Raw genomic sequence first — 27,255 nt, 5'->3', positions numbered from 1 at the left:
CAACCTTGGGAGACTTCTAACTGCCGTGACCCCAAACTCCTAGACTTGCACTTGGGCTTGGCCTGAGTTAAACTGGGGTGAGGGAGAGACACCATCAGAAAGGACGCTCAGAGTGGGTCCGATGGACTGGAGACAAAGCTGCAAAGGCAGGAATCTTTTCAGAGTACTCATTGCTGATCTGAGTATATTTGTGCCCTTTCCAGCATCAGAGCCCGGAGGGCAGAGGGAAGTGGTCTGCCGGAGCCTGGGTGAGGATTCAGCATCAGGCTCCCGTGAACTGCTACACAGATCTTGTGGCTTCTCTGGGCTCAACTCATTGAATCTTAAACGACATTAGCACTTTTCCTTCTGAGTAACAATTAGAGGTAGTGAGTGTGAAACCCCTTTAAAAAGTACCTGGCGAAGTAGAAAGTTTTTAGCAGCTGCAGTAGATTGCTGTCAGCTAGATAATAGTTACCTAACTAAAACATAGTTAATTCATATTCTCTAAAGCATTACTTAATAGCGAGAAGCAATCAAGCATTAGAAATCAATCTGCTAATCACATGGACTGCGCTTGGGAAAGGATCCCAAGCATCATGTTTTGTTTGGTCTTTTGCAAGTGTAAACGTGTGATTCTGGGTGTCTCGGAAAGGCTACCAGGCACCGGCGCCAGATGGGTTTCTCCCAGAAAATCTGAGCGTTATTGGTCTCCCAGGGGAAGTAAGGTGTCCCAAATTCGCTGCTGAGCTAAGCATCTGCCGGGCGGAAACTCGGGACTCCAAGACTGAGTCAGGGGGTCCAACTGCGGCAGTCCCGCAAGGAAGTCAAGTCCGGGGGTCCAATGATGAATTCTTCTGGGGGAAGGGGGTCCTTCTTTCCCCAGTGCGACAGCTCAGAATGAACAACCAGTCTCAGACGATCTTCGGTGGAGTGGATGGTGCGCTCACATGCGTGTTTTATTTCATGTGAAACAGACTTAGAAACCTTGGGCAATGGGAGGGGTTTTGCGGAAGAATACGAGTCATCGGCTGGGACTAGAATGCGTCGATGCTCTGTTTGCACGGGGAGCGACAAGCTCACGTGACTGACCATCTGTAACTACTCTGGGGGGCGGGGGGCGGTTGTCACATGCTCCTGAGGCAGGCCCAGAAACAAAGAGAGAGCTTGGTCCCACACCTTTCATTGTCAGGATAAGATTTTAAATCTTAAGTTTGTGATTTCCAGGGCTTGAACAACCCCCACCTCGGCAGTTCTGTGCCAATTCCCCTGGAGGCACGGTCCACGAACCCCACATGAATGTACATCTTCCCCTGGATCTAAGTAAAAAAACAAAAATAAACCATTCTTACCAGACTTAGGATGGCTGCCCCGATCCCAATGAGAGGGCTGACAGTGAGAATAACCAAGGTCAGTTTCCAACCCCTGTAGAACCCTAAAAGGAACCCACAGATAGTTGTCGACATGCGCTGGATGAAAAGGGCCAACTGGTCAGCAATGGCGTCGTTGATTTTATTAATATCACTAGGAACAAGAGAGACGAAGGTCAATACAACTGAATCCCGTCATTTCAAGTGTTTGGTGGGGCAGCTCACTCTCTTGTCTGCCTCTGCTCCACTGTAGGGAGGGCTGCTTCTCAAACCTTCCAGAATTCCTCGCCCCTGGGGAAGATACAAACCTCTCTCAGCTGGGTGTCTTAGTTGAACTTTTCGAACTAATGTGGATCATCCCCAGGAAAAACTCCTACCACCTCCCTGTGTCTCCATAGCAAAGTAATTAATCTCTATAGTCTCTCTGTCTGTTTGCCTGCCTGCCTATCTGTCTGTATAGCTGTCTTTCTCTGTATCTGCCTGATTTCTCCTTCTCTTTCTCCCCTCTTTCTCGCTCTCTCTTTCTCTGTGTATGTCTGTGTCTGTTTGTCTGTCCCTGTTTATTACATTCACTTGTAGACAGTATTATATTCCACTGGCGGCTAAGAACACAGACTCTGGAACCACACTCTGAATTTGAATACAAGCTTTCCTTGGGAAAATTATTCAAGTTTTTGTGCATCAGTTTCCTCATGTGTAAAAAAGATAATCATAGCAAACTCCACCTTAGTGGCCAGTAATTAGTACCTGCAAGCATGCGGAGCTGTGCCCAGGATCACCAGCAACCGATATATGTTACTTTGGATCCATTTTTTTGCTTACTCGTCTTATGCCTCCCACCATAGGCTTCAAGGTTCTCCAGAGCTTCAGGAGCAGAGGTGGAAAGTATTCTGGAATATTGGTTGGATATAATTCCACTAGACTCATAAACCTGTGAGTCCCTAAATTTCTTGACTAGGTGGAGCCAACAGGAGTTGGTATTTAATAGCAAGAAGAAACTCAAGGGACTGCCCAGAGGTTAACTATTGTATTCTAGTGAGGTTAAGCATCTGTTGGCGGGCCCCAAGAGGGAAGGGAAAGAGCTGGATTCTAGATGCCTGAACTTCCACTCTGGTGTTACTGGCAGACAGGGTATGCACGGGTGTTTCCAGGCTCTTGGCCTCTTATCCGAAGAACTGAAAATAAAGGTTCACATAGATTTGCGGAAGAAGCAAGATTCAGACTGAAGCGGCAGGGCAGAGTACAGAGCACTGCCACCGTCAAGATTGTGCAGGCCACAGAGTCCTCACAGAGTCCTCAAGGGCCCCATGTCGCATGGCCTGGAGCCAGAGCAAGCCAAATCTAAACTGAAAATGTTATCAAGTTGTTACTTAGGTTATAACCCCCAGTTGTTGTTTTTTTTTTAAATCTAATTGATACATCATAACATAGCTGTACCTGCTACTTACTCAGAGAATCTTGCATTCAGCTCTCCCACAGAAGTGCAGTCAAACCATCCGATTTCCATTCTCATTATTCTCCGAAAGTAAGTTTTCCTCATTTTCTTAATCTGACGAGCCCCGGCCATTACCCAAAACTTTATCTGGAAATGGACGAAGGCGTGGATGATGCTATAGCCTTAAGCATAGTTAAGCAGCTTTGTCTATTCTTTCTCCTATTTCTGAAAAATCACACTTCCCATGGTTACGGCTGGAACTAAGTGAAGAGAAGGAAGCCATTCACAAAGCACCTTGACTTGGGCACTAAGGTATGACCTCTGACACTTCCTGCTACTGGGGAGGCGAGCTGAACATGTATGGGGGAGCAAAGATGCAGTTCTGGCGGGTGGAGAGGCCGCTGCCGTCTTTGAATTTCATCTATTGAGTTCACTGTCTCCATCAGATGAAACAGGTTCACAGCGCCCACACTAAGAAACAGACGCTCTGCTCTACATTCGTTCTGTTTGCACACCGCTCCTCAGCTTTCTCCTGGTGTGTATACGCGTCTAGACATCCATGCACAGTGTTCAAGGAAAATCTTGATCTCTCAGTGCCTGGCTTCCTCCATGCTCCTCAGCCCCAGCCTACATTCCTGAGCTGAGAAGAGCAGGGCAGATAGGGGAGGTCAGAGAGGCGGGACGCTAGGAGGAACCCTTTACTCTCCTGCACAGTGACTCGCACCCACTCACCTGTTGTCTGAACCTCCCCCCACTCCCTCAAGTCCTTCAGAAGTAGAACTGCTGTTCTTAGCTTCTCAACAGCTGAAAAGCTAAAGGCAACACTTCCCTTTCCTCACGGTGTCTACGAGGCCAGAAGGAAAAAGAAGGTGCTACTAACTTGTATGTATCCTAAGAGAAGTACAGCCATGCCGATTCCTGCGTAGATGCCAGAGTATTTGATCACTTCATCTTCAAGGTTCACCAACCTTAAAAACAGGGGAAAGTGCTGAGATTTACAAGTAGGATCAGCTGTCAAAGGTTGCACTGGTAGGTTTAGAGGGCTTTAGAATAAACTCACTGTCATACATTTCTGTTAACTATTCACATGCAGAGAAAGGTTTTAAACAAGCCAGTTGGGCTGCCTGGAAAGGCTTCTGTAATCAGAGAAATGTCACATTTGTTGATGGCAACGCTGGTCTTTAAGCGCTAGTTAAATGATGCGGATCCTTTTTCTCTGGGAAAGGAAAGGAGGCCAGAGAGGAAAGTTTCTTTAGCGAACTTGTCCTCATCCTGAATAATGATTTCAGCTGTCTACCTGAGCATCTCTTGCACAGAAAGGACCATTTTCTCTTTTGTGTGCTGTGCTTCAGATTTCAAGTGTGGTATCCTGGGGTCTAGCTAGAACACGAAAATGATCTCATATACAGCCATAAAAATTGAGAGTTTTAAAAAAATATTTCGGTCAATGGGTCTCTTGGGTTCACTTTCTTACAGTTTTCTTTTTACTCCCCCCACCATGAGCCCTTAGTTGCCTTGATATCATATAATAAGAAGTTATCTTTCCTCTATTGAATTTCTTTCCATCCTTATTTTAAAAAAATAATAGACATACTTATTTTTTTGTGGACAGATTTCTGAATATTGTCTGTCCTCCATCAGTATCACATAGTCTCTCTTGCTGTAGCTACAGTTGATACTAACATTTGGTGGGCTTATTTTATTTTTAATGAATTTGCTTTTATTCTTCTGCCTTTCAATACAGATTTTAAAGTAATCTTGCCTATATTGTAATCAAAGTAAGTGTCCAAGCCTTCATTCCTCCATGGAGAAAATATAACATATATACATAGTAGAATACCACTCAGCCCTTAAAAATGAGGGGACAACCTGTGAGCTCAAAGCCATTTTATGAAGAGAAATAAGCCAGATGCAGGAACTGGTATCACACAGTCTAACTTAGATACAGTGTCTAAAAATAAGTGGAAGCCATAGGTAAGAATAAAATGGTGGTATCCAGTAACTGGGAGTGAGGAAATCAGGAATTTTTTTTATCAAAAGATAGAAAATTTGGTAGAAAAAGAAGAAAGTTCTACTGTGCAACCTAACTACAGCTAGTAACTGGGTTTTTGTATAGTTGAGAAATGCTAAAGGAAGGATTTTAAGTGTTTTCATCACAAATGTGTGTGTGTACATATATATATTTATACATATAAGAATACAAATGTTCTACAAGAATACAAAGGCAATTCTAATGTATTAATTTAAAAATTTATCAAAGACCTAAGTAATGAGAACAGATCTATATCAAGCAAAGAGACTGAACCAACAATCAAAATCACTCAAAGGTAAAACTCCAGACTAGATGGCTTCACTAATGAATTTTACCAAACAGTTAAATATTGATATCAAGTATTTAAAAACTTTTAAAAAATAGACTTCGAAAGAAACACTTCCAAATTAATTCTATGAGCCCAGTTTTAGTTACCTAATTCTGAAAGACTATGAAAAACCAAGAATTACACGCTGGTATGTCTAATGGATATAGTCCCAAGAGTGCTCAGCCACTAAGAGACCAGGGGAATGCTCAGTTGATAAAGCGCTTGCCACATAAACAAAAGGACCTGAGTTTGATCCCACCATTCATATAAAAAACCGACCAGAGCAGCACGAGCCTGTAAAGCCAGCACCGGGGAAGCAGAGACAGGAGGGCGTTTAGAGTGCACCTGCATAATCTCTTCCACCCACAAATTCTGAAACTTTTTTTATTTGTGTGTAGGGAAGGGAGAGGTCTGAGACGGCATCTCGATTGGCCTGGCACTCCAATGAAGACCAAGCGGCCTTGAGCTCATGGCAATCTTCCAACCTGCGCCTCCCAAGTGCGGGATTACAGTCATGTGCTGCCAGGCCCAGCTTCGATCCTTAATTTAGTCAGACCTGCTTAGACTCTTTTTTACGTATAACTTTTCTAGATTACAGGGGTTAGGTCCCAGACATCACAAGGAATCATTTGACCTTCTATAGCCACTGTCAAAATACAGATAATAATATTAACAATTGTTAGTGGAGGTAGAGAAAATTATAACCTTATACACTGTCAGGGAGAAGGCAAGTGGTTTAGATACTTTGCAAACAGCCTGACAGTTCCTCACAGGATTGCACCTGAATGGCCTGGAAACTCTGCCCTGAGCCCCATAACTACAAGAAATGAAGTCATACGTCCACACAGAAAACTGTACACAAATGTCTGAAGTAACATTATTTACAATAGAAAAAAAAAACCCAGAAAAATTAAATTACCACTAATGGATGAATAAGATGAAATAAAACATTACATCCATAAAGCAAAATATGCACAAATGAAAATAAGTAAAATACTGATTCATGCTACAACATAGAAAAACCTCGAAAACATTATGCTGTTTTAAAAAAGCCAGCCTGAAAGGGCTGCGTACTGCATGGCTTGGTTTATATGATATCTCAAGAATAAGCTAATGTATAGACACAGAAAATCAATCACTGTTGCTGAGACATGACATGGCAAGTTAGAGAGTAATAAGTAGGGTACAGATTTTCTTTTTTCCCTCTAGTTGTAATATCCTGACACTGATTAAAGTGGTGGATGGACACAGAACACTGAGAAAATACTTGAGACAAAACATAACAACAACAAAAAAACCTACACACCACATTTTAAATGGAAGAATGTGTGGTATAGAAATTGTTTTCCTATATCTTCAATATCCCCCAATATATTTAATGCTTCCTAAACTGAACCAGGGTCTATATGGCCAAAAGAATATGCCAGAAATTATAGAGCATCTCTTCCATGATTAATTTTTTTAAGTGACTTCTACTTTTTTAGACTCTAATGGGGTAGGGGGAGAAAGATTACTATGATATATTCTCTCATCAGATTTCTTTCTTTCACAGTTCTGTTTTACTATTCTGAAAAGGAATTCTGGCTAATAGGAGACCTGATATTCTTTATTCTTTATCGGTGTTACCAATGAAGAACTATTTGTAAGAATTTAGCTTTTTTTAAATTTTATTTTATTAATTACACTTTATTCACCATAAGCCCCTTTCTCCTCCCCTCCTAATCCCACCCTTCCACTCCTTTCCCCAAGTTCACTGATAGGGGAGGTCCTCCTCTCTTCTTTCTGATCTTAGTCTATCAGTTCTCATTAGATGTGGCTGCATTGTCTTCTTCTGTGGCCTGGTAAGGCTGCTCCCCACTCAAGGGGAGGTGATCAAAGAGCAGGCCAATCAGATCATGTCAGTCCCTCTTCCCCTTACTATGTTACCCACTTGGACACTGAACTGCCATGGGCTACATCTGTGCAGGGGTTCTAGGTTATCTCCATGCCTGGTACTTGGTTGGAGTATGAGTCTCTGGGAAGACCCCTGTTTTCAAATTTCTGGTGCTGTTGCTCTCCTTGTGGGGTTCCTGTCCTGTCCAGATCTTACTATTTCCCACTTCTTACATAAGATTCCATGCACTCTGCCCAACAGTTGGCCATAAGTCTCAGCGTCTGCTTTGATAGTCTGCAGGGCAGAGCCTTTCAGAGGCCCCCTGTGGCAGGTTCCTAGGTTGTTTCCTGTTTTCTTCTCCTTCTGATGTCCATCCTCTTTGCCTTTTGGGATGGGAATTGAGCGTTTTAGTCAGTCCTCTCTCTAAAATCTGTACATCTAAAGAAAGAATTTAGCTTTAACATCCTACCCAACAGATTAAAGAGGTATGTAGACTCCAATATAGCAAAAGTACAAAAACAACTCCTGCCACTGCTTGCACACATAGTTTGCTCAAGTTATTGAGTGAAGTACAGACTAACACATCTATTATGCTATGTGGCAACATTGTATCCTTAACAAAAAACTTTTCCAAGAAAGGATCTGGAACATGTTAGCTAACTTGAGTGGCATTTTAGCCCCTGACACATGAGAAAATGCTTCCTCCCTTATCCTGAGATCCACCCAACTCCACTTTCACAATGATCTTACCCAACAAAAGATAAAGGGGTAGTACTCACAGCGCTGGCTACAGTAACTCACAATAAAAGTATTTGAGTTCCTGGTAAAGGAATAATCTAAGAAAGGTGTGCCCTAACCCACTTTATCTTAACCATATGATTATTTTAAAAGAGGAAGGCAAATGACCGTTTTAAAATGCTTCATCTTTTTATTATATTTTACCAAATGATCATTTAAATACTTGTATCGTGTGAATTCAGCTGAGGCCCATGCTCTTCTGAAAGCTCCAGTTGGCAACTTCATTCAATTCCAGGTATAAGGCCTGGTAATGATGAACCAATGAGTAGTAGCTACAAGGAATTCTCTGCTCATCAATGTCTGTGATGTAAACACCGAAGCTAGATTCATCAAATTCATCTAACAAATGTCTACAGGCAGCTAATACGCTGGAAATGTCTCACAATTTGACCTCTCTAACTTTTATTGTCATGATTCGATGGCCAAGTGTTACCAACAGTGATATCACTCTCAAAAAAGTAGAGCATTTCTGCTCTCCAACAGAAATGAAAAGCTTTAAAGGGCTCCTCAGTCTCTTTATAGGAACTGCTGAGGCTCTCAGAAGAAAATATCCTCGCAAGCTTAGAGAAACATATAAATTCAGATGCCAGTAAATTTATTTCTGAAAAGTTGGCTTGCTACTTTTTAAATTTAGTTTTAAAAATATGGATGTGCCACACATGCAAGTATGTACATTCGTGTGACAGACACACACGCACATTTTCACCTTATTTTTGAGACGGGGTCTCTCCCCACTGCTGTAGCTCACTGATTGACTATACTGACAAGCCATGAGCTTTGGGTTCCCTCCTATCTCTTCCTGCCCTTTCCTCAGCTCTGGGGTTCAAGATGGAGGCACTGTAATTCTTGATTTTTATGTGGGTGCCCAGGGATCTGAACTGGAGTCCTCACGATTGCACTGTGAGCCCTGCACCCACTAAATGATCTCCGTGGCCTCTGCTTGTTAATTTTTTAAGGATAATTCTGTGTATAATAGAATTTTGTGCTTTTCCATCATCTAGCATCCACTAGTTTGTAACCAATATTTAACGAATGATCATGGCATGAATGGCTGGCTGGCTGGCTAAACCAAAGTTCTGCAGAAATAAGAATGCGACCCACAGGCTAGTGTGTCCTACCTTGGTGCTTCCACAAATTCATGTTACTTAATTGACATACAAAAATTTTGGATTGAGGGAATGAAAAACCCTCAAAGCAGATGGCATTATGGAAGAATTCTAATGACTTAGAAAGACTCATAGTTTAAATCAACCCTGTCGACATTTCAAAAATTAATATGAAAAAGAAACATTTATCCACGGAAGCCATCCCAGGGGTCTTTCCAGGCAGGATATGCCTTTCGTTTGACTCATGAACTGAGTGCAGGGATTTACACAAGCTGGGGAACCTGCCCCGCACCTGAGGCAGCACAGGATAAGTGCAAAGTCCACGCCACAGCAGTGAGTCAGCCCGAGTGTACTACAGACTCGGTGTTTGCAGGGTACTCTGTTGGCCGTGTCATAGAGACAACAGTGGCACAATGACAGAGCTGGTCTGAGTTCTGGCGATTTCTTCGGGGCCACCTTCTTGTCGCGGCACCACATCACTCTTCTACAGAGACCCAACTATTGGCTAGAACTATTGATTCTCATTCCTCTAATGTAGCATGCTAGCGAAACTCATGGAGAGAGAAGAAAGCCAAGGGGCTTGGTGGGGAAGTCCCTTGTCTAGGAGACTCGAGTGAAATTCGATCACCTTCTTAGTGGCAGAAAGTATGGATAGTGTCATGCTCAGGAGCCAAGTAGCTCATTGGTGGTGTAGTATTTGATCAGCAATCTGATGGCATTTTGAAACCTGGAAGGATGGCAGCAACTACAAGGTTAAAGAATTTCTCTCAAAGACGGGTACGTTTGTTTTTTCTGTTATTTTGTGTGAGACGCCATTCCAACTCAGTCAATACTGTCTTTGGATGTTTTTGAATTGTAATCTAAGATAGAACAAAAGGAAAATGAGCTTACCCACAGCTTGTTCCACTTGTCATGTTCTGGCTGAAGGAGCTGTTGATCCATACAATGGTGTTATTCATGCACACTTTCCCTGGAATCTCGAGTTCTTGTCTTTCGGTGTCATACTCAATAAAAATATCTGTCATTATACCAAAAACAATAAGTATGCCGGGATAGGTCACTCCGTGGAGCACTGCGCACACACTTCCTATGAACATCAGCCAGATGTCGGTCGATGAAGAAAATCGAAACTTGAAAAACAAAGGGTTCAGAGATTATCTATATGTAAAAAGCAGGTGGTAGGAGCGGGAGGGTTCTTTAATTTCACTTAGAAATAGCACTCAACAGCAGGTGCTTGCGGGGAGTCATCTTTGAGCAGCTGTCTTCACACTAATTATGTAGAAGCCCTATCTCCATCGATTGTCTAAAATGTCAGACTCTCGCATTACATCCTAACCTTTGAATCTGTTCTCCTCAGGTCAGGAGCTGACTTTACTCTCTGGCAAATCATCTTCCCAGATGCCATCGCCAGGTAGACATAGTGAGTAAGCATTCAACAATGCAGTAAGTTGGCTCTCAGCCCAGAGAACCCAACCAGATAATGGGCAGGTTTTTGCTTAGAAATGCCCCTATCCTAAGCCAGGTGGTGGTGGTGCACCCCTTTAATCCCAGCTCTCAGGAGGCACAGAGGCAGGCAGATATCTGAGTTCAAGGCCAGTCTGGTCTACAGAGCGTGTTCCAGGACAGCTAGGGCTACAAAGACACTCTGTTTTGAAAAACCAAAAGAAGAAGAAAGAAGAAGAAGAAGAAGAAGAAGAAGAAGAAGAAGAAGAAGAAGAAGAAGAAGAAGAAGGAAGAAGAAGAAGAAGAAGAAGAAGAAGAAGAAGAAGAAGAAGAAGAAGAGGAAAAAGAAAAAGAAACAGAAACAAACAGAAAAAGAAACAGAAACAGAAAAAGAAAAAGAAGAAATGTTTCCATTCTGTGCAAATGTGTGGTAGATACCTGAGCTATGGAATTTCTAAAGACTTCTCATAGGGATGGCTCTGAACGATCTATTGCTTTGGGAGCTATTGTGAAGGTTTTCCCTCATTAAAATTATAATTGCAAGTCCACTGAGTCTATTCCAAGTGGCTCTGCAGATACGGGACATGGTTTGTGCATTTACTGAACACTGAGCTTCTAATTGCTATTCAGCATGTTACCGCACAGGTAAAGCTCATGACTGCATGGCTGGTCACTAGAGTTAGGTCCTGCCAGTATGACTAAGGAGTTGGCACTTCCTCCATTATATGAATAATTCACGGTTGTAAAATCAATCGAATAAATCAGCGAAGTTGTATTACCAGTTTGAAGAAGCCAACTTGACTGTCTTCACCTTTCTTGTTATCTTGTAGCCTGAGGGGGAAAAAAAAAACAAACAAACAGGTATTTAAGGGCTGTGTTTCCAAAACTGATGAGAAATTCTCCCTATGTGGCCCTTTTCAGAGTCATTCCTTAATAAGTATGAACTTCCCTCTGGCTGGAAAACTCTGGCCAAACCCAGTGTTCCAATGTATTTTGCACCCATGAACTCTCAACAGCTTGTAGGAGCCTGGACAAGTCCTGCACATTCCGGTCAGCATTACAACATGGATGAGGGAAGGGTTCACAAGACCCCACACCTCACTGAGGACCTATAGGCAGCAATAGCAGCTGAAGAAAATGGGCTCCATTTTCTCAATCCTTAGTAGATTGCCCAGTGGTCAGCCCTAGACCTGTGTGTATGTAAGCAACACTAATTGGACTCAGCAGGACATGTATGTATGTATGTACGTATGTATGTATGTATATTCTAGTACATATATGTGTGTACGCATGTGTCTTTAAACACACGCATGTGCTCTTGTTAACATGCCACCCATTTGTCTTTGCCAGGTGTGCTCTCTCCCAAACTGCTCTTTCTTAGATGGCCATGTGAACAGTTACTCTAACTTCAGACTCCCACGTCTCCTCAGCAGGCCCTTCTCTAGCCGAGATCATTAAGATTTCAAGAACATCTGCCCTGCCACGCACATTCCATCTTATATCATCACTTCCAATTCATTCTTTATTTAGAAAAAAAAAAAGAAAGGTTATACACTCTCAGTAGATATGGTGCGGTATGTTTTCTGTTTTGTTTGTTTTCTGTTTTGTTTTTGCAATGTGTTTTCTAAGTTTATAATGTTTATTTCTAACTCCCCACTAATATACCCTCCTCATGAGCCTAGGGGGGAAATTTACTACTATTATTCTGCTAAAGGAACACAGCAAGAAAATGACTCCTAATGACATATTGCTATACCCATAGGCCAGAGCATCACTCAGCCCTCATAAGAGAAACTTCTTCTTGTAGTTGATGAGACCCACAACTGGAAAACCTGCAATTGGAAGAGACTTTGAAGCTCTCATTTCTAAATGAGATGTCTTCATCAAAGCCATTCCCCTCAGGCTCAGGGATTTATGTAGAAGAGGAAGCAGAAAGATTGCAAGAGCCAGAGATGATGGAGAACTCCAGGGAATACAGCAGGACGAATACACATGTGAGCTCACAGAGGCTGTGTCAGCACACACAAGACATACAGTGTCCCATCCCTGAGAGGAAGAAGTGGACAGGTCTCAGGCTTGACCAAGAGGCTATTGCACTTGATACCTACTAGTGAAGGAGAAATCTATTTTCTCCAATGTACTGTCACTGGGTATATCAACCACACTCCAGAGCAAGCCCCATGCCCAAAAGGAGCTGTAGAGGAATTTCAATTCAGACATGGCTGCTTTGACAAGAGAACACATCCAAAGACCTTCTAGGTCTGTGTGACCCAGCTAGAATTCAAACACACCTTTAATCCAGGAGACAGAGGCAGGCAGATCTGAGTTCAGGACCAGCCTGATATAGGACAAGTATCAGGTAAAGAAAAGCTTAGGTCCAGGTTTGGTGGTGCATGCCTTTAATTCCTAACAATGAAGGTAAAGTTAATTTATAGATGGAAGCACCCATATTTGAAAGTGATGTCTAATTGAGTGGTAGAAACAATGATGAATCAGAGAAAGATTTTACAGAATAAGATAATCCCAACTCTCATGAGAACAGGGAGGAAAGGGAAGCTACATAAGGGAACAACAGAGAAAATGAGAGAGAGGAGGCAGTTTTACCAGGAGAGTTTTAAGGAAAGAGGTTGAATGAAAGAATAAGCAAGACACAGGTGGAGACAGAATGAGCCAGAGAATAAGAAGTAGCCAGAAGATTAGAAAATATTGCTAGATTTAGTTTGAGGCCAAGCAGAGCAATTCAGAGACTGAGAAAAAAAAGCCAGATTGAATAAGTCAGCTGGGAGAGGAGTCTGAGCCAGAACAGCTGAGTTGAACCTGCCAGCCTAGAGCTCAGAAAGAAGAAGAAAGGGTGAGCTTATTAAGCAGTAATTCTCAGAGGCTGAAAACATTCTAGGCCTAGGTTAGATTTTACAGAGGCTAGAAGCTTCCAGGAATAGGCCTAGGTTAGCAGACAGAGGCAGTAAGCCTCTGAGACAGCAACTGAATCAGAAGAATAAAAGTTTCCTTTTGCAAGTAGCTGACTGACACAAAATTAGTCCCATGAGTAGTCATTTGTTGTGGGCTTTTTTATTTTATTTTGTTTTGACAGTCTTTGTCTTATTGGGGTTTGTTTGCTTTTATTTTCATTTTTGTGGGGGTTTTTTGTTTGTTTGTTTGTTTGTTTGTTTGTTTTTTAGAGAAAACATGAAGTTGAATGGGTAGGGAGATGGGGAGAGTGTGGTAGAAATTAGAGGGGAAAAACCATCCTCTTCAAGGCGAGGGAGTTTTACTTTGTGTTTCTTTCCTGCCCTCCCAACGGGACTCTCGGGGGGCCAGGGTCACCTGATTTCTTCTAGCAGAGTGCTAATCTCACTCCTCCTGCCACCTTCTTCTGTCGTGACATACTTCAAAGTTCTTAAACCTCTGCCTCCCTCCATGTCAGGAACTCACACGGGTCCTCTGATCTGATGCACACCCCTGTAACCCTGCCTCAGCACTGGCTTACATGTGAGCTCAAGCAAGAGCTGAAGAGAACGTGCTAGGCATTAATTTGGGGTTCCTATCAGCCACCTCTGGAGGTAGGGATGAAGCTGGAGGACCTCCTTGCACTCATGAAGTCACACTTCTTGTCCAGCTCTTTCCTGTGTCTTTGGGCTAGAAGCTCTGTGGTGGACTGGGATGAAGGGGAGGAAGTCTGGTATCATCAGGAAGGGCTGTCCCACATGCTTTAAAGAGAAGAAGAAGAAGAAGAAGAAGAAGAAGAAGAAGAAGAAGAAGAAGAAGAAGAAGAAGAAGAAACCAGCTAGGTACTGGAGCTGCACATTTCTAATCCCAGCACTTTAGAAGCAGAAACAGGCATCTCCGAATCTGAAGTCAGTCTGGTCTACAGAGAGAATTCCAGAACAGCCAAGGCTACACAGAGAAACCCTGTCTTGAAACAAACAAAGAACAACCCCCTCTCAAATAAAACTCTCTAAGAGAGAAGAAGAAAGCCTTTTACATGCCTGGTAAGTAATGTGTATCAAAATAATCTGTATTTTCTGAAATCGTTCAAGAAAAGATGCTGTGCTGTTGAAATGGTCACTTACCTCGATTTCTTATCATTGTTATCTGTCAGGATGAAAACAATGTATAAAGAGGTCAATAATCATGTCAAAATGCAACACAGTCGCAACCATTAGTCAGTCAAAAGCATTTCTGTGAAGTGCTTTCATTCATAAAATATTATAACATAATTGCTGCCTTTCTCTCTCTTCCTCTATCACCTCTCCCTGTTTCTCACTCCCTTTCCTCCCCGTATTGCTGCTTTGACCATATATTTGGATTTTTCTCCAGACCATAAAATATTTGTATTTTTTGAATAGCAAAAGAAAGTTATTGTTGTTGTTTTCCCTTTTTGAGACAAGGTCTCTAACTCTGTAATGCAAACTGGCCTGGAAACTACATAGTCCACTGTGACCTCAAACTCAGACTCATAGCAACTCTCCTGCTTCAGTCTCCCAAGGGTTGGAATTACACTGTGCCCGATGAAAATCACCATTTATAAATTAGCCGGAGTGAATGTGATTGTTTAAAATTATCTATTAAAATGGAAATTAATTTATCATTTGATTCCTTAGAAACATCAAAATGCATCTGTTTAGTAGATCACAAATGACTGTAAGATCTCTTTACTACTTCATCACTGTCAGAGTCCCTAAGATGGAGCTACGTGTTATTTTTGTTAGCACGTGTAGAGCAAATGTCAGTAGTAAATGGAAGTGGGTGTCTACAGGGACATAGGGAAACCACAGAGACGAGAACCCTAAGGAATATTTGCTAGCGTGGCCATCATTTCCTGGTTCCCATGACATTTTTAATGCAATTGCAGTAGACTAAAGAGACATTACAGTGTAAATATAGGGCTTAAGGTTGAGAAACGGAGGGCTGGAGAGATGGCTCAGAGGTTAAGAGCACTGTCTGCTCTTCCTGAGAGGTCTTGACTTCAATTCCCAGAAATCACATGGTGGCTCCCAACCATTTATAATGAGATCTGGTGCCCTCTACTGGTATGTACCCATACATGCAGGCATAGTACCGTATAAATAATAAATAAATCTTAAAAGAGAGAGAGTTAGAAAACTGGATCCGAATCACGATTCCATGAATCATTACTCATGTGATTTTTACCAGCCCTTAAAAAGTTAAAGAAGTCTTAATTTCTCTATCTGTAAAACATAGAATCATATGATTTAGTCAATGAATGGCAGCTTAGAATCAGTGTTCACAAGCCAGGGACTGATGCGGCAGAAGCCTTCCCACACTATCTCATTGTTGTGTTTGGATGGCCTGTTTCACGAACAGAAACCCTTAACGATTACTGTCGCTGCGGCGATCCGGTCATCCCTAATGCTATGGGACAAAGGTTGCTACAATGACCAGGGCTGAACAACGCTACTCTCGCTAGGCAGGAGGTGCTCCTGGGAGATGCATTCCAACCCAGAACTTCCAGGTGTGACATGGCACGAATTCTAGAGAAAGCCCTCCGCAGGCTCAATAAGAGCTCCCCATGAGGTAGCGGGTTTTTCTCTTCTTCCCAAAACCTTGCTTAGGCTTGTCTCACTTTTGTCTTCACCTGGCTTTGTGCAAGCGTCAAGGAAATGCAAAGGCCACTTACGTGATCCATCTGACTCAAAAGCATGATTCTCCTCTCCGAATTTCTTCACACTGCGAAGAATTACGGAGTCAGACATGGTGTCTGCAGTCTGCGCTCAACAACCTAGAAAATAAAGCAGTTGCTGCAATTACGATGTATTTTCTCTTTAACAAAAGTAGCCAAATAAGCAAGTGACTTGGTCCAAGAAACAAGCTTCCGAAGTCAGTCTCAAACAAAAGCAGATTTTTTTTTTTACTTATTTATTCATTTATTTAATCACTTTGCAGCCTAATCCCAGCCCCCTTCCTCATCATCTCTCAGTCCCACCCTCACGCCCTGCATCTCTGTTCTCCCTTTCCTTCTTCTCAGTGAAGGGGGATGGTGACCCAAGGGGTACCTACCCATCCTGGCACCTCAAGTCACAGCAGGTCTAAGCATATCCCCTCCACTGAAGCCAGCCAAGGCATCCCAGCCAGGGGAAAAGGATCCAAAGGCAGGCAACAGAGTCAGAGATAATCCCTTCTCCCATTGTCAGGTGACCCAAGGGATGACCAAGCTGCACATCTGCTACACATGTATAGGAGGTCTAGGTCCAGCCCAGGCATGTTCCCTGGTTGGTGGTTCAGTCTCTGTGAGTCCCCTGGGACCAGGTTAGTTTATTCAGTTTTGTGGAAGAGTGGGACAAAGAACTGAAGGAGCTGGAGGGATCAAGGCTACCAAAAGCAGATCTTTTAATGAACAAGATTACATATTAGGAAAGATAAATGGAGAACTGGTTTGGAGTCATAATTTCATTCATTGTTACTCAACTGACCATCCAGAACAGACAGGCCTAGACAAGTGGTGGCCTGTGCCTCTGTCAGATCATCCAAGCCTCAAAGAGACAGAAAGAAGTAGAAGGACCTTAAACAAAGTGGAAATGTCACTTTTGTTGAGGAATGCCAGCATTCCTAGCAGATGCGGCCCCAGTCTTTAGCCAGAGAACTTTCTGGAAATATTAAGGAGATCCTGGGCACTGCACAATCTGTGGGCTACAATGTGGATGGGTGCCATCCTCATGACATCACAGATGGCATCAGCAGTGGTACAGTGGGATGCCCAGCTAGTTAAGAAGCAATGAGAGAAAATAGTTCAACAAAAGAGCATTTGCTTATACGAAAATGGTTTTCTTTAGTTGTTGGGTAAATGATGATTGTTTTTAAATGTATTTGTTCTCTTTATCTGTGCTTTATTTTAAACAAATTATCATTATAGTGCTAAAAGAACAAAAAATTGTTGGTATTCTTTTTGTTTTGTTTTTCGAGACAGGGGTGTGTGTGTGTGTGTGTGTGTGTGTGTGTGTGTCTTGGCTGTCCTAGACTCTCTGTAGACCAGGCTGGCCTTAAACTCATGGAGGTCCACTTTCCTCTGCCTCTCCTAGTGCTGGGATCACAGGTGTGTACCACCATGCCCAGCAACTGATGGTATTCTCTTTTTTCATTTTTTTATTAATTAATCCAATTTACATCTTGGGTCATAGGCTCCTCCTGCCTTTTCTCCTCCCAGTCCCACCCTCCCTCCTGCATCCCCCTACCCAGACACTCCAGCTCATCTATTCAAAGGAGGACTGAGTCTGTCTCCCTCCCTGTGGCCTAACTGATGGGATTCCTAAGCATACTTGGTACACTAACACCCAAGTCCTTTCAGATAGTGTCAGAGGTCTGTTGTAAACAGAGCCCCACGGGAAGATGAGTCTAGCTGGAACCAAGGAAGCAGAGAAGGCACTGAATAAAACATGAAGTTAGGATTAGTTTTGATCACAGTTCTCTTTATAAATTTTCTCTGTTTCAAATACATAGCAATGATAGGCAACATTTTTTTTTAATGAAATCAGACTCAAGACAATAAAAATAAACATCTCCATGAACAGTCAGTAGAAGATAAGGGAACACACCAGTTGGTATTTTCACTGTAGGTTCTAGATACAGATAAGAGTGTGAGAGTTTAGCTCCTGAAAAGACTAACAGTTCCCACACTAGACAGGGGAGCAAAGAGTGCCTTTCCGTGGGAGGCTACAGGATTATGAACCTTTTGCACACCCCTGAACACTTGCTCCCAAGCATTACCTGTGGAGTTATAGCTCAAGATGAAATGCATGAAGGTTATATAAGGAGATGGTGATTTATACATTATCTATACACACACACATGCATACATATGTTTGTATACAATTATATCTGCATATTATACAGATAAAAGAGTTGAAGGCAGACTTGCAAAAAGCTCCTAACTTCACCTAATTGGAATCACTTGGGATGGAAATGACAGATACCATAATCAAAGGAGTGATTGATGCAATTTTCTAAAAGTAGTGATATGATTAACAGTAGATTTTATTTTGTGTCACGCATGTCTTGAAGGCCTGGCCCCCAGTGCAAACAGTGTTCAGTGATGGGGCTTTGGGGAAAGGATTAGATAGTGGGGATGCTATCTTCATAAACAGATTAATCCATTTTCAGATCCAGAATCTGAATATCCTATTGGAAGATGACAGCCCTGGATGGTGAGTCCCTGGGAGCGTGCCCTGTCTCCCTCATGCATCTTTCTTTGCTTCTTGGTCACTACAGGGCAAGAAGTCCCATCCTTCCCTCACTCCCACCACCGTGATATCCAGCCTTGTCTCAGGCCTCAAGTAACAGAGTTAGCCAAAACCATGCTCCAAAACTAAACTTTCTCCTTTTTAAGTTGTTTGTGGAAAGGGATTTTGTTACAGCAACAACAGCTGTCAAGCACTCTAACAGCTGATCAGCATAAACAAAAATCAGCCGACGGACAATTTATATCAAAAGGGTAGAGCATCAAGAATAACTACAGCCCGTCCTCAAATCTCTGAAATATATTACTCAGTGGAAATAACAGACTGACAGTGTTTTGTTATCAATAAGCGAAACTGAAAAACAGCAGATAAACATCTTCAAAATGCTGAGAAAAAAAATAACTTAACCTAATGATTTATACTGAGCCAAAAAAAATACCATTCCTTGCATATTCTGACGTTGAAAACCAAGAGGGTTTTCATTCACAAACCCAAGCAGCTATTACAGGATGTACCTCAGAAGAAAAGGGTATCCAGAAAGGATCATGAAAAACAACCCAGCGTGAACACAAGAACTAACAGAAAACCTCAGTATAATCCATCAAGGCACGATATGGAGTTTAGCCTCTTACATTGCAAAGGAACAAAAATTAAATCTGTGAAATAATAAGATAAGATGTTCAATGTTTAGATGAAGAGTGTTAAGCTCATTCTCAAAGATATCTATTCCCAGATGTTCCAGTAATTATGAAAAGTATCTATAGATGAACATCTGATTCAAACTACCAGGATAAACTTGAAAGTCATACTCAGTGAATAAAGACAGTGATGACACCCTCTGCGTATATTATCTGTTTCCATTTGTGTATGAGAACTGTCCAGTATGGCCGACCAATAGAGACTGTAAGTGATGGTCTAAACCTGGACCAATTGTAGACGGGAGATCAAGAAGGAGGAACTGGTAATGAAGACATGGTTCTAATGCGGATGAGCCAAATCTTCAAATATTGAATTGCAGGGGAGGTTGCATAGGCTACTGATACGCTAAAAACTAGTGTGCTGCACCCTTCATGCAGGTGAAGCCCATGCTAGGTGAACTACGCCTGCCTCAGGTGGCTGACATGCACACAGAACACTCAGAGCGAGAAACGCCACAGCAGAGACACAGACAGTGACGGATCCCGGTGCTCAGCTAGCTGTCGCCTCTTTTTGTACTTTGGGACCTGAGACCAGCAAGGGGTGCCACCATCCTTCAGAATGGGTCTTCCCCTCTTAACTAACCTAATCAAAAGATTTCTTCACAGGCATAAGCAGAGATATTGAACCCGGACAATCCCTTCCCCACAAATAAGCCTAGGGGCTTATCTGATCGGCGATGATTTTGTATCTTGTCAAGTTGACGATAAACTATCCCAATTAGGAGTTTTGATAAGTTATTTAACAGCGATATATGGAATCTGAAAATAAAAAAATAAAATATACATTTAATGCCTGGGAGTGATATAGCTGGATCTTAAGGCAGCACTATTCCTAATTTTCTGAAAAAGCACCAGACTGAGTCCACCTAAAAAGATATCAAAGATTTCATAAATTCACGTAATTTTTAAAGGATTAATGAATGAATGCCATTCTTCTTAAGATGCTTTAAAAAACAAAGTTCAGGGGCTGAGGATGACACCCATGCTAAAGCACTTGCTTAACAGATAGAGGCTCTGGGTTCAAAACTCACGGTAACAAAGGGAAAAGGGGATTTCAAAATTAGTAAGATTAAAAAAAAGATAAAGGAAAAAAAGAGATGACAGAGCACTTTAAAAGCTATTCTTTTCAGATAGGCAAACAGCTCAACAAAGCATCTCAAGAATACTTATACAAGTCACAAGTAAACAATAGAAAACTAATAGGCAGAGGCAGACAGAAAAAATTTAAATCATAATCAAACACTATGTGTAACTTTATGGTAATAAACTTGAAAACCAGGATAAAACTACTCTTCTAGAAAAGGTATGAATTATCACATTCTGTTCAGAAGAAAATTAAAAAATATAAAACTAATAATTATTAAGGACATTTATTCAGTATTCAGTTCCCCTTTCCTGAAAAAATCCAATAGACTTATATTAAGCTTTAAAGACCGAGTAATTCTAATATTGCATTATAAACTGGCTTTTTATTTCCAGATTTCTAAAAGTATCTTTCTGTTTTAGTTAACCTGTGCATTATAGGAAACAAAAATATGAAAAACAAAGAACAGAGTCATCAAAAATATGGAATGCTTCACAAATTTGCGTGTCCTTCTTGCTCAGCGGCTGCTCTAACCCCTGTACTGTTCACGTTAGCATATGTGCGGCTGCAGTGAACACTACCAATTGTTTCGTTAATAGTGAAGCAGAACAGCTACTCGACTTTTCATAAGGCAACTTTAACCTTGACATAAGAGAGAAAAAAAACATTATAAGGAGAAAAAAATAGACTCATAAGAAACCTGATTATAAAGAGCTAAGATACACTAAATGAAATCCAGCAGCTTAAAAAATGCAACGAAGCAAGGCTGATCTGGAGCATGCAGTGATTATTTAGAAAGACAAGTGTTTATTTTAATACAGTCAGAGAAAGTATTTGATACAAGTAATATCAAGTCATGGCTTTAGAAGACCTATAAAGTTGGAAGAAAGAAAGAAAAAAGTTTTGCAAACATAAAGAAATTTTGGGTCATGGTCAGAAATGGGTACTGGCCAAAACACTGGCATAGACTAACTTCCAATAGTACAAAGGGCAGTGAGGATGGAGGGAGAGCTCTCTTTGGTACAGCTAATGAAAATATAGGCTGACTGAACAGCTCTAGAGAGAAAATCGGAAATAAGGAAAAAGACTAAATATGTTAATGGTAGGTTGTAGAATATCCTATTTTGCTATTTTCCCTAATAATTTCAGAAACAATTAAAACTAAAATGGCATTTAGTGTATGCCAGGGATTTTCTTTACATATGCCTTTTCTTTAACTCCTTTGAAGAGGGGCTGGCAAGAAGACTCAGCAGCTAAAGGTGCTTGCCACCAAGCCTGACAATCCTACTTTGATCCCCAGAACAGGACAGTAGAAGAAGAGGACTGAACACACACTCCAGGGCCTGGGAGGCAGGGACAAAAGCCAACCAACCAACCAACCAACCAACCAACCAACCAACCAACCAACCAACCAAACAGCAAGTTATTAAACGTGGTGGCTCACACCTTTAATCCCAGCACTCCAGAGGCAGAGACAGGTGGATCTCTGTGAGTGGCAGAGAGGGCAGCCTGGTCTACAAAGCAAGTCCAGGACAGCCGGAGGGGAAAACCAATAATAAAAACAAACAAACAAACAAAACCCAAAACAAAACAAAACAACAACAACAAAAACATTAAATTCTTGTTTCAGTGGGGTGATGAGTACACACCTTTAATCCCAGCATAGGTAGGTGGATTGCTGTGAGTTTGAGGCCAGCCTCATCTACATACAGAATGAGTTCCAGGACAGTCAAAGCTACACAGAGAAGCCCCAGGAAAACAAAACAAAAAGAACCCCAAATGAATAAACCCTTGTCTCCTGAGATGGAAACTACCTCTTTCCACATTTTCCAGACCCTGGCTCTAAGACATGAAGGGATTGAGCTACATCCTAAAAGCACAGGTTTGTAACGGTTGGAGCCTAGATTCAAACTCACATTATATGAGAGACATGTGTTTGCATGTTTACTGCAGAATGTCTTTGGAACCAAAAGACTGAAGAAAGCATAAATGAACAAGAGAGTGAGTCCAGAATAGGTGTACAGAGTAAAGGAATCAACTAGAGGAATCCAGGAGAAGTACGGATTAGAAAGAGAAAGACATATAGTAAGTTCTCTCTCTCTCTCTCTCTCTCTCTCTCTCTCTCTCTCTCTCTCTCTCTCTCTCTCTCTCTCTTTCTCTCTCTCTCTCCTTCCTCTTTATCTTCTTTCCATCCCTATCAACCTCTACTTTCCCTTTCCCAGATTCATAATTTTGTGTTGTGTTGTGTGGCCTATCTATTTTAACCAGGGCCATCTGTGGAACTATTGTACTGGAACTATCCACTGGAGCCTTGGGAGGGGGGGGAGCAGTAGATGCTGAAGGCAATGATTCTCCATCTTCCTGAAGCATCCTTAGCAATTAGTGAGGGGAGGGTTCCCTTGAGATCAGCAAGACAAGCTTTTTTTTATTCAGTCACCAATTATTTTTCCTAACCCACTAATTCATTTAAGAAGTTTCTTTCTACTGCTGGGCATGTCTTCAGTAGGATTTAGAGGCCAGAAGTGAAATGCCTTCCCTCAGATTTGGGAATTTTCACAGGCCCTGCTGTTGCTGGCTGCTCCACTATATTTTTGGACTCAGGGCACAATGAGAGCTCGTGCAAAGTCTCACTCATAGCTCTTCCTGGCCTGGAACTCACTATGTAAACACAGGATGGCCTTTAACTTGCCCCCTTGAGTGCTGGGATTATAGGTCCGAACCACCAACCCAATCGTGGTTTTCAAACATATCTCTGGGTCCTGACTAACTCATCCTAACTCTGATGTGCTGATACTGGTAAAATCCACAAGAGGAAAGAATGTGAGCTCCTTTTGCCCTTTACACTTTTACACCTAACCCTTCATTCCACACCCACCCCCAGCAATGCCATTCAGGCTCCTTTGCAGGCAATTCACTAACCGGAATTCACTCTCCCACTCCAGCCCCTCAGCAATCCCACATAGGAGGGTTTTGTTGTTGTTGTTTTATAGTTTGTGTCTTTCTGGACATTCATAGAATTCATTTCTGTGATCTTTATGTTATTAACAAAAATGAAACATTCTCAAAGACAAAACTTTATTCCAAGCAGGGTTTCTATGCTCATGACATCATCAATGTCCTTCAGCAAAGACCACCATGAACATAAGTAAAAGCCAACAAGTTGAGTCAGAGGGGAGGTCACATTGGTGGCCATGAGGTATCTCAGTAAGAAACTGTTTTTGAAAAAGGTCCTGGTAGGGAACTTTAGACTTCCAATAGATCAGTTGAAGTAGGGCCCATGAAGGTGAGAGTTTGTGCTAAATAGATGTTGTCAAAAGTTGGGAAGCTTGATGATAGGTAAAGAAATACCACTCACTCACATTCTGTATTTTGCTGTAAAATTATTAATTGTTCCTGTATTGTTTATTATGCATGCTTCAGAGTAAGTCAGAGTTTAGTGCTCTGAGATTGCTTATGTCTAATAGGAGAATAACAGAGCTTCACTGAAGTGATAGGCCAGTTCCTGAATTGTCGGAGGATGTTTTCTCTTTTCTTTTTCATCGTCACTTTGAACTACATAATTCTATTCAATTCTTGACATATTTCACAAGGCACATGGCTCCGGGGCCAAAGGCATCCACCAGTTTTTCTGCGAAAATTGTAAGCTGCTGCCAGAATCTCTGGGTAGCTCAGCCAGCACAGGCATGATGTTTGGAAGCCATTGTGTTGAAAATTTTAATGATGTCACGTCATAAAGACACCGAAGAATTTATAGTGCTAAGTGTGGAGAAAGTACACAGAAAACCAGAAATTAGTAGGAACAATAAATGAAGATCTTGTTTAGAAAATAGTCTTAAAAAAAAAGTTAGAATAGGTTGTTTGATGGATTGCCTAATACCATGACAGTGTAGAGGGTAACCAGACTGTATTAGACCCTGTCTTCACCCACTGGCTGACTTAGGAAAGATTCTGCAAAAGGCGTCCAGCAATCCTAGGCCATATCTCTGCTAGTCTCTGAAACCCTCGAAATCCTGTTTTCAATAATAAACAGAATAATAAATAATAAAGCTTAGTTTGAAGGTTTCTTGAGACTGTACTTCCCCCTTCAGAGGAGTTTGTTTCTGTTTGGGGAATCTTTTGTTTTGTTTGTTTTTTTTCCCTTATCAACAGAAGCAGTCACAATGTCTCTGAATCCTTCCTCAGCTAATACCTTATAATGCTTACTTAGCTTCTAAACTATTTTATCCATTGCCAAAAGCTATAATCAGAATTTCTTAATAATCTGCAAGAATAAAAATTTTAAACCAATACAACAGAATTCAGCGCTGAAAACAAGACTTAATGCTATTTGCTTTTCCTCTGATATATATATATATATATATATATATACATATATACATATATATATGTATTTTTGAACTATTTTTATCTCCCCTAAATCCCTCAGGAAAAGACTGAGACTTTTCCACGTCTTTCAGAAAAATCAATTTTCCGAAACATCAAAGGATCTAGCCATTTGAAGCAGGAAATGAAGATTGCTACGTAGTGGTTGGTTGACTTGGCTACTTAGTAGGAATCCCTTGAGAGGACTTGTTTGCCCACAAAAACCCCAGTGTCTTTCTCTGTTCCGTGACATGTGGTACTTAACCTGTCTATTATATATTTATATATATATGCCTCTGCTCAAGAAGGGTGACGTTTCCTTTTGATAAAGGATGGACTCTTACCACCTCAGAGGGAAACACTGAAGGCCAGTGCCCTGATGGTAAGTGGCAGGCACTGATTTTTCATATTTTTCTTATTTTATCAGCCTGCGGAAGAGCACTGTTGAGCAGAAGGGCAGAGACCAGCATCTATGTGTGTTGCCTGGGAGAACCTGGGGCTTGATAGCATTCAGAGAAGGGTCTGTAGGAGGGGCCCTGCAGATCCCACAGACAGACAGAGGCAGGGTCCTGAAAGCCATGAGGTGCGGGGCGAAGATCCTGGAGCACAAAAAGTCAGTGTGCGCCAGTTTCTTGCGCCCACCCCATGGTGGTCAAGGGGCACTGTGGCTTGGTGGAGACGCCAGGTCAGAGCAGCAGATGGATGCACTGAAGGGCCTGGTCCTCGCTAACAACTGACCACTGGTATTGCAGAAGGGAAGGCACAAGAAAAGGAAGGACGGGGATGGATAGGGAGAGAAAGGGAGGGAGGGGGGAAGGGAGCAAAACCTGACTCTCAGAAGCTGGTTTCAAAATGAAGAATCCTAAAATACCACTGCAATAAGAGCAACCAGCCCACTGCCTTCTATTCTCTCTCTCTCTCTCTCTCTCTCTCTCTCTCTCTCTCTCTCTCTCTCTCTCTCTCTCTCTGAATCACAATTTTATTAGAGTCATTCATTTTAAAATTGTCTTTCTTTGTGTCACTGAGTATCTCTGACATAAACTGAATGTCCCTCATTGGATTTGCTCTCTGGCTTTTTACAGAAAATCCTTCCGCGCTGTGCGCCTTCCCATTCCGGTACTACTGCTTCAGTCTTGGAATAGTGATAAATTCCTCCAGGATGTTATTTCCCAACTAAAATCTTGCCTAGAGCACCGTCCTGTAACCAGTATCACCCTTGTGGAGCTTCTGGAGTGAACAGAAGGTGGGTGAGAGATTCGTGAAAAACTGCAGGGGTGATGGCCGCAGGTGAAGGGGAAGCACGGGTACCAGCGTGGGGAGACTTTGGAATGAGCGCATTCACCATGAATTTGTCCTGGAGAGAACCCCAAAGCAGACAAGGGAAGAGGGGAGGGAAGGCAGGAGCGCATGGAAGTCCCAGACCCCAGAGACAGAGCCGGGGCAGGAGCTGAAGACTGCCAGTGGGGACTGGGGAGTGCCCTACACCTCTGCCGTGGGTCACTTGCTTCCATGTTCTCTTTAGCACTGGGGATCTGAGGCTTTATCTCAAGAACAACGGAAGCTGACAAAGGGTTTCAGGCAAGAAACGAATAAGTCATGTTTTAAAGTTAAGGCTTGGGATTTTGTGATTATTTGTTCCAACAGGATCAGGCTTTTATAATGCCAAGTTTAAAAGACATCCCTCTGGCTTTTTTTACTTGGGGTGATCTCTTTTTCAACCTATTCACCCATTTTTTACCACACACACACACACACACACACACACACACACACACACACACTTTCGAGACAATCAATATACAAAATAGCATTGCTGTAAGACAGTCACCAGGCCTCCGTCACTGGATATAATTTCAAGAAGTCAGGCACGCATGCTCACATCTGCCCAAGCACTGCAGCCTTATCGTGTGACAAGGAGAAGCTTTTGGTAAATCTGAAACACAAGTCCCATAAAGATTTAACCCCCCGCCCCCATGAGATTAAACCAACAAAACAAAACAGACTTGGAAAGCAGAGACTCATAATGCTACAGGCAAATGCAAGTCACTCACCTATGGTTGTGAACTGGAGGAAGCCAGGAGAAGCCAGAGGCCCCACGGTGGAGAGTCAAGGTGGCACACCTCTTCCCAGCTTCACTTTTCATCGTAATAAAGCGCTGACAGAAATCAGGCTCTTTGCAGAACACTGTCTGTTTGCTTATAGGTCAATGGCCTAAAGTCCCAATCTAGCACAGTTCAGTGACATGAGCGGAGAGGTCAAACATACTCAAAGTGGTAACCCCTAAACCAGAGTCCACCGGGAGCCCTCCAGAGGTGTCAACAAACTTTAGAAAACTTTAGAAAAATGCTGCTTTGCCTTAGAATGAGGCCTATTGGGAGAGGGCCTGGGAAGCAGGCCTGCCTGACTTCTTTTTGTAAGCCCTTGAGTTTAAAAAGTTACTTAAAAATCTAACAAACCTACCTATCTTATCTTCTTATCATCTCTCCTCGATTTGAAGTGAGGTTCAGGACCTCAGTGTTTCATGCAGAATTGATAAGATGCCTCCTGCTTAGAAC

At 42.1% G+C, this 27,255-nt stretch overlaps 1 protein-coding gene across 1 annotated transcript in view; it reads right to left on the bottom strand.

The window, feature by feature from the left end:
* Nucleotides 1–26,900, bottom strand: part of Abcb11 (ATP binding cassette subfamily B member 11) — an 82,751-nt gene extending 55,851 nt beyond the window's left edge. Inside the window, exons 1-8 of the mRNA XM_021635600.2 lie at nucleotides 26,752–26,900; nucleotides 16,003–16,104; nucleotides 14,435–14,456; nucleotides 11,144–11,195; nucleotides 9,813–10,051; nucleotides 3,665–3,752; nucleotides 2,798–2,931; nucleotides 1,332–1,503 (exon numbers count right to left, since the gene is read on the bottom strand). Coding sequence (XP_021491275.1) covers nucleotides 1,332–1,503; nucleotides 2,798–2,931; nucleotides 3,665–3,752; nucleotides 9,813–10,051; nucleotides 11,144–11,195; nucleotides 14,435–14,456; nucleotides 16,003–16,078 — 783 coding nt within the window. The 5' untranslated portion in view covers nucleotides 16,079–16,104; nucleotides 26,752–26,900. The remainder of the gene's footprint in view (nucleotides 1–1,331; nucleotides 1,504–2,797; nucleotides 2,932–3,664; nucleotides 3,753–9,812; nucleotides 10,052–11,143; nucleotides 11,196–14,434; nucleotides 14,457–16,002; nucleotides 16,105–26,751) is intronic.
* Between the last annotated feature and the right edge of the window lie 355 nt (nucleotides 26,901–27,255).

The sequence above is a fragment of the Meriones unguiculatus genome, chromosome 8 (genome assembly GCF_030254825.1).
Source record: "Meriones unguiculatus strain TT.TT164.6M chromosome 8, Bangor_MerUng_6.1, whole genome shotgun sequence".
NCBI classification, from domain to species: Eukaryota; Metazoa; Chordata; class Mammalia; order Rodentia; family Muridae; genus Meriones; species Meriones unguiculatus.
Note: the sequence above shows the minus strand (reverse complement) of the source record. Positions and strands in the feature narration are given on the sequence as shown.